Source organism: Marmota marmota, unplaced genomic scaffold, assembly GCF_001458135.2.
Source record: "Marmota marmota marmota unplaced genomic scaffold, marMar, whole genome shotgun sequence".
Lineage (NCBI taxonomy): Eukaryota > Metazoa > Chordata > Mammalia > Rodentia > Sciuridae > Marmota > Marmota marmota.
This window is the reverse complement of record NW_026000240.1, coordinates 2,845,876-2,853,693: the sequence shown is the minus strand read 5'-3', so window position 1 is coordinate 2,853,693 and position 7,818 is coordinate 2,845,876. Positions and strand designations below refer to the sequence as shown.

General features: G+C 48.1%; 1 protein-coding gene across 4 annotated transcripts in view; it reads right to left on the bottom strand.

Annotated features, from left to right (window-relative positions):
• The window catches only part of LOC107143226 (palmitoyltransferase ZDHHC19-like), a 61,028-nt gene that overhangs the window by 34,690 nt on the left and 18,520 nt on the right, over nucleotides 1-7,818 (bottom strand). Inside the window, exons 1-3 of one of the 4 annotated variants that reach the window (XM_048794617.1) lie at nucleotides 7,381-7,480; nucleotides 2,377-2,447; nucleotides 1,875-2,023 (exon numbers count right to left, since the gene is read on the bottom strand). The exons of 2 other annotated variants lie outside the window; for them this stretch is intronic. In XM_048794617.1, coding sequence (XP_048650574.1) covers nucleotides 1,881-2,023; nucleotides 2,377-2,447; nucleotides 7,381-7,391 — 225 coding nt within the window. In that variant the 5' untranslated portion in view covers nucleotides 7,392-7,480 and the 3' untranslated portion in view covers nucleotides 1,875-1,880. Of the gene's footprint in view, nucleotides 1-1,874; nucleotides 2,024-2,376; nucleotides 2,448-7,380; nucleotides 7,481-7,818 lie in introns of those variants that run through there. One more of the 4 variants, XM_015486849.2, reaches the window with a different exon arrangement.

The window sequence follows — 7,818 nt, the reverse complement described above, 5'->3', positions numbered from 1 at the left end:
CCCAAGGACATCCTACCACTTGGCTTTATCCCTAGCTCTTCTTATTTTGAGATACAGTCTTGCTAAATTGCAGAGGCTAGCCTAAAGCTGCCTCAGTTCCTGAGTTGCTGGAATTAGTCATGTGCCACCAAACCCAGTTTACAATCCCTTTTCTAGCCAGTCCAGTGGTGCACACCTGCCTTCCAGCACTCAGCACACTGACATAGGAGGTTTGCTTGACCTCAGAAGTTCAAGACTGGCCTGGCCAACATACTGGGAACTCCACCTCAAACAAACAGAAAACCCACATAACTGATGGTCAATTTTTCTTTCCTTTTCCACATCTGTGTATTACCATTGACCTACATCCCCAGGTATATATATATATATATATATATATATATATATATATATATATACTGAAAACAATTCTCTTTAAGTTACTGATCCTTGACTTGTGATCCTCCAGCCTCAGTCTCTTCAGTAGCTGGACTTATAGATGGGCACCCCTGTACCCAACTCTATTATCCGTTTTCAAGTATGCAGTATATTAACTGCAACAACCATATTGACCATTATATCTCCGAAACTTACTCATGTTTAACTGAAACTTTGTAATTTCTGAGTAATCTACTACCCTATTAGGACTAACAATAAACAAGTTCCCTTCCTATTTTATGGAATTGTTTCAGGTGCACTTGGTATTATCCAGGCTGGTGGGTATTCTCCATCTCCAGCCCTTGCCAGGAAGCCAGCCAGGTCAGTCACTGTGATTATTACTGTTGCCACATTTGAAGGATGAGAGACATGCTGAATGTCTTGCCCAAGGGCAAAGAGTCAGGCAGTGTTGGTTCACGAGCTTGAGTCTCCAGAGAGCAAGGATGAACCAGGAGGGCTCTGTCCCAGCCCTTCAGAGCCTCCACCCAATGCCAGGAAACACACTTCCCTGAACCTAGGACACATAGGCACAGCTGCCATAGGAAGCAGCACAAAATATGTGTATATTACAGGCGTGGGGGTCTTGGCACTCTCAAAAGGGGAGTGAGGGCTCAGGCACAGGAGACCCCCACATGGGGCTCCGGAGATGAACTTCTGGTGTGTGTCCTGGCATTGCTGGGTGTGAAGGGAGAATGGGAGGCCAAGCCTCCCTTGGAAGCTCCCAATGCGCCACTGGGCTGATGGGAAGCTAAACACAGAGTCAGTACATGGGGTTCTCCCTAACCTCCACCCCACAACTCATAGTCAAGTCCCAGAGTGCCTAGAGGCAGGACAAGGGAGAGGGCTGGCACCACATCACAGCAAGGGACCATGGGGGGCACTGTGGGTTACCCACCCCACTGTACACCTAATGCTCCACACAAATGTTTCACATCATACGTCAAAAATTTCCATAAAAAAAGAATCTGGGGGTGCTGGGGTTGTGGCTCAGGAGTAGAGTGCTTGCCTAGCATGCATGAGGAACTAGGTTCAATCCCCGGCACCACATAAAAATAAACAAAATAAATATATGTGTTTATCTACAACTGATATTTATATATGTACACACACACACACACACACACACTCACACACACACATAAAATAAATAGAATTTTCTTTAAAACATAAACCACTGGAATAGTCTCAGTCCTCATTAATAGCTGAGGAAACTGGGGACCAAAAAAGTAAGGACTGGCCCAAAGCCAATCAGAAAGTTAGTGTTTCAGTCTTTTCTCCTTCTCTATCCAGGGACACCTGGGTGTGCTCTGAAGCCCTGTGACCTGGACCCTGTACCCTCCAGGTCCATAATCCCACTCCTTATGCTCCAAGTGCTTCAGCTTCAGGGCCAGCCCGACATCGGGGGCTTCCCCCAACACATGTGCAACCACATTTCCCATGGTTCAAAGCACACCTGATACTCCTTACCTTCTGTACAGGTGCAGACTTGCCACTCCTTGGGGGGGCCTGAGTGGCGCACCTGGGCCAAAGGAGGTCTTTAAGGTGTTCTGTTGGCCCCCAGTTGGTCCTCTGGTCCACCTGAATGCAGACCGCCTCGGACATGTACCTGGGAAGCAACAGGCCAAATGCAAGGAGTCACTACCCACCTTGGCCTGGTCTCCCTGACCACTCTCACCCTCAGCTGGGAAAGCACAGAGCCCAGGGCTCTCATCCAGAAGCCTTATCCAGGCTGCCATTCCCCTCGAGCACATTTCTTGGGATAAGAACCTACAACACCAAGGAAGAGTGAAATTCCCAGAAACTCCCAGAGTGCCCTGGAGAACACCCCAAAGGAAAGGAACAGGGAGTGTTAAGGCTGGGAGCTGGGGACAGGGACCAGGGAAATAGACCCAGCTTCACCACCACCCCCCCGCACCAGCCCCAGGGTCCACCATTTGAGCCCTTGGTTTACCAACTCACTTGGGTCCCAAGGGTGCACACAATGCGATGTAACAGTTTCTTGGGCAGCCCACATTGAATGCCTTGTCATACTGGAGGGAGATGAGGAAGGAAAGAGAAGTTCAGAATCAGCAGGACTGGGCAGGGCCATCTCCCAGGGACCCTCGCTAAGTTGGTCAGTTAAACCAGGGCTCAACCTGGGCCTGTGGCCAGGTCTAGGTATAGGGGTGCCCAAGAGTGACCCAGGGCCTCCTGCCTTCCCGGCTCCTAGGAAGAGTGACCTCCCTCGACCCACTTGTGAGCAGCTGTCCCCAGACAGTGCTGACCCAGCACCCACCTCTCCTGCCTTCTCAGGGCTCCTCAACCCCTAGTGCTTCCCTTTGCAGGATCCTTGATCTGTCTCCATGGACCACACCTGTCCTCTCACCTCATCCTTCCAGGTACCTTTTAAGGTCTGTCTCGTGCTGTTCTGCTCAACTGATCCAAAGATGGTGTCACCACCCAGCTCCCACTTGACTCTCTTACCTCTCAATTTTTCTAAAAATCTACCTTCATTGAGTTTCACTATCTGGGAGACCAGTGGCAGCAGGGGATGCCCAGACATATTTCCCTAGTCAAAAATCAGATTTTCCAGGAAATTCTGAGCTGAAGACCTTCAGTACACAAAGCAGGAAAGGTCAATCTCAAAGGTCATGTCCTTCCCAGGACACTGACTGGCTTCTCCTCTCTCCCTTATTCTACTTTCTCTTTCCCCTGAGTCCAGCAAGTTCAAGGCCAGCCTCAACAACTTAGCAAGGCCCTCAACAATTTAGTGACACCCTATCTCAAAACAAAATAGAGCAAGGATTAGGGATGCAGCTTTGGTGGTAAAACAACTCTGGGTTCAATCCCTAGTACTAGAAGAAATTATTTAATAGCAGAGCATTAAAAAATTACAGGAACTTTAAACATAGAGAAAGAATATTTGATTAGATATATATCATGTATAGAAAATATTGATTGTACATAAAGTATACAAAATGCTTAAGGAATGATAGTAAATTTCTAAGAACTGAGCAATAACTGTGAATACCATCCTCCCCCCCGCCCCACATGGAACCCTATCACACACAACTAGAATCCAACAGCTCTGTGCCACCCAGACCAGCCTCTCTCACTGGCTCCACTCCTGGGAGCCAATTCTATGTCTCAAACACCCTCACACTCCACAGGACCAAAATCTAGCAGCATCTTCTTCTTGCCCCATCTTCTGCCCAACTTCCTGCTGCCTCTCCTTCTTCCCCTTATCCTGGGGGGTCAGGGCACCAGGCTTCTCTCAGTTCCTTTCCTTTTTCCTTCTATCCTCAAATGTTGATCTTCTGTTTGTTGGTTCATTCATTGATTCAGATGTCTTTTCTCTGTGTGCTAGGGATTGAAGAATTCAGGGCCTTTCACATGCTAAGCACACACTCTACCACTGAGATGCACCCCCATCAGAAATATTTCAGGGCATCAAAAATGCTTCTGTCCAACCAGGCACGGTGGCACACACCTGTAATCCCAGTGGCTTGGGAAACTGAGGCAGGTTTGAGACCAGCCTCAGCAACTTAGTGAGACCCTGATTCATAATAAAAAGTTGCAGGGACTGGGGATGTAGCTCAGTGGTAAAGTGCCCCTGGGTTCAATACCGAGTAGCAAAAAAACAAAACACCGTCACTGCACTGGGGATGGAAAGCACCCTGCAAACAGCATGGCCAGCCTACTTTCAGTGGTGAGGGCAGCTGCAACCCGAGGCCCTGAGCACCAAGGGGAGTCGAAAGGGAAGAGAAGAGAGAGAGTATCATGGGAACCATGTAGGCAACCCAGCTCACAGCACCCAGGTACATGCAGAGAAGCCCAGATTGTTAAGTTCTGAGACAGCGACTTCTGGTTTCAGAGGCTGTGTCTAGACCAGAAAGAGTAGTCTGAAGATGTCTGCTGAACTTGGCCATTAAAGAGGGCATCATCCTGACAGCAAGGGCTGGGCTGGGCTGACCTGGGCCAGGAAGTGAAGGGGGAGCTAGTGAACAAGGTCAACTCTTTCAGGAAATAAGGCCCAGAAGGTACAACAGGTGGAGTGGAGGCCTGGGATGTTAAGGCTGGGACTTGCATGACTTTTAATCTGAGCACAAACATGTGTAGATGACCATGGGAAGGAATGGTAGTGATGTAACAGCAGCACACAGGGCACTCTCTGGTGCCAGCCACTGTTCTATGTGGTTTACATGAATTAACCCACAATTCCCTGTTTTTCAGATAGGGAAATTGAGTGACCAGGGGCTGAGTAGCATACCCCAGGTCTCCCTGCTGGTCAGTTCTAGAGCTGTGATTTGAACTTATGTGGTCTTCACCAGAGTCTTTGCCACCAACCACCAAGCAAGTGATTCTAGAAGGAGTTGAAGTCAGGGAATGGAGTATGGTGGGAGTGAAAGTTGGAGCATGGGATCAGTGCCTGAGATAGGTGCTGCAGGTAATGGAAAGGAGCCCTGTCTGGTGAATCCCAGTGCAGTCCACATTTAGGTCCCCTGAGACTTGGGACCCTTGACTTGGAGGGCCTCATTCTGAGCAGAGGAGGAAGGGCGATGGCCTATGGCCTGAACTGGGGCTGGAAGAACCACAGGATGGAGGAAGGGAACAGGCTGCCAGGCAAACTCAATGATGACACTAGAAGCTGGAGAGAGGGGAAGACAGGCAGACCACAGGGCTGAGGAATAAGGGCCAAGCACAGGAGTCACAGGTGGGAGGGAACCACATATGGCAGTGGTGGGTGCTGACTAAAAGGATGGGAGGTGATGAGCAGACAGGCTCCTCTGTCTGTCCAGCTGCCTCGGGGTCTGCAGCTTCCCCTCCCCCACTGATGCTGCCCACCAGTCTTCCTGAAAGAGCCTTTAGTCAAGTGATTGCCATACTAAAGGAATCCCAGGGAAGAGATGCCCACTCCTATCATTCCTAGTGGATGCTCAAAGAAAAAGCAATAAAGACACAGATGGGGAAGAAAGCAATGAAACTGTTCCTCACACAGGACATGAGGCTCCATTCAGAGTGAACAACAACGAATGCTGGGGAAGAAGCTCAGTGGTCAAGCACCCCCTGATTCAATCCTCAGTGCTGGAAAAACAGCAACACTAAGGGCTCCTGCTCTTTGAAATATGCTATGACAAGAAAATGAAATTACAAGCCATGAATTGCAAGATAAGATTTGCAACACATAGATCTGAATCCAGTACAGAGAACTCCTGAAACTCAATAAGAAAACAACTCAGTTTTTTTTTAATGGGCAAAAGATTGGAGCAAACACTTCACCAACAATATACCCATGGCTGATAAGACATGAAATATGCTCAACATTATTAGTCATTAGGAAAATATAGACTGGAGCCCTAATGAGATACTACTACTCATTTATTAGACAGGCTACAATTTGAAAAAAAAAAAAAAGTAACCAATGACAGTGTCAAATGCTAGTGAGGATGTGGAGCAACTGGAATTCTCATTCATTGCTGGTACAAAGTAGAAAGAGTACAGTTGTTTTCTAAAACGTCCCACATGTTTACCTTATGACTCAGCAATGCTACCCTTAACAATTTACCCAACAGAAATGAAAACTTATGTCCACATGTCTATGCATCAATGGTTGTTGTAGCAGCTTTATTTATAACTGCCTGAAACTGGCTGGGCACAGTTCCCCATGACCTTAATGGCTTGGGAGGCTAAGGCAAGAGGGTGGCAAGTTCAAAGCCTCAGTAACTTAGTAACTTAGCAAGGCCTTAAGCAACTTAGTAAGACCCTTTCTCAAAATTTTTAAAATTTTTCAAAAAGAAAACATAAGGGTGCTGGAGGTGGGGTGGGGTGAGGCTGGAATGGTTGCTCAGTGGTTAAGCACCTCTGGGTTCAATCCCTGGTTCAAAAACAAAACAAAATAAACCAACAAAAATACTGCCAAAACCTAGATGCAAAGTAAAAATCCTTCAATTGGTGAATGTTTAAATAATCTGTAGGGAAATACAATACTACACAGAAACAAAAGACAATAAACTACTGATATGAGCAACTACATAGATGAATCTCAAATGTGTCGTGCTCAGTGAATGAAGCCAGACTAGAAAGCCCACAACACCATTTATGCATGATTCTGGAAAAAGAAAAACCACAAGGACTCAGGGAGACAAAATGACAACAAGAGATGAAAGGATTTTCTGGGGTAATGAAACTGCTTAACCTTGATCTTGGTGGAGAGCACACAATGTCATTTGTCAAAATCCCTAACTATAGACTAAAAAAGGGTGAATTTTATTGGTTGTAATTACCCCTCAATGAATGACATTTTCACAAAATTTTTCATGGCTCCCAGGTTTTCAGTTCTTCCAAACGAAATTCCACGCTTGGCTTTCTGGGCCTTTCTAATCTTGACCCCCATGGGGTCAACCTCATTGCCTATGTCACCTTGTGCTTGAACTAGATCCATTTCTTCATCATTCTGTTAACACCCTACTTTCAGATTTCTGTGCCTTTCTGCAAAATTGTACCTCTCACAGTCAATGCACTCCTGTCTGCCTCTCCAAAAGCACACCTAGGACACAGAGAGTGGCATGTTCTCCTCTACAGTGTGGGCTTCGCCAAACTCCCAGACTCTTCCAGTCGACTACACCACTCAGGACTGACCCCTCGCTCAGAGTGTTCCTGGATGTCTCCGGTGTTATTCTGATGGCAGGTTGCTTATCAACACAAGTGCATGATGTACTTACTCACCTCTACACCCATCCCTCAAATAACCGCCACCTAGCACACCCAGCACACAGTAGGCTTTCAATGCAATGCACCCAGAAGGCAGAATGGCCACCAAGCTCCAGGGTATAGAGATATCTGAGCTGCATCTTCAGAGGTGGGTTGGAAGGACCCATGAGGCACCATCAAGGCCAAGGACAGTGGAGAAAGCGCACAAAGTGTCTAATTGAAGAGGTGCAAGATGCCTCCACACAGCCAAGGGCACACGCACTCACCACTTACCTTCTCCTCATAGGGTCGCCTGCCGGTGCCCACCGCCACTGCCTTGATGAACAATTGCAGGATGAGCGGGACCAGGAGGGCCCCAGCGGGTACAGCCACGAGGATGCTGTGCACAGGCTAAGAAGGAAAGCCATGGAAGAGCTCCTCCCTGGCCCCGCCTGTCGACCCCACTGCTCCCTCCCTCCCTCCTCCCCCAGCTAGCACTACCCACTGCTCTCCCTCCCTGGACTGGACAGTTAGTCCAATACACCCAAGGGAAGCCTCCCTCCACCACACTGTCCTCCCACCTGTCCCTTTTCAACTTTCATTACCCTACTCTGTGGGCCCCTAGATTCTTAACTCCACAGGTATCCTACACCGCCGTGTCCCTGACCCCACTGGCCTTCTACCTGTCCTTCACAGGTCCTCCCCAGTGACTTCTCCCTCTAGCCCCGCCCA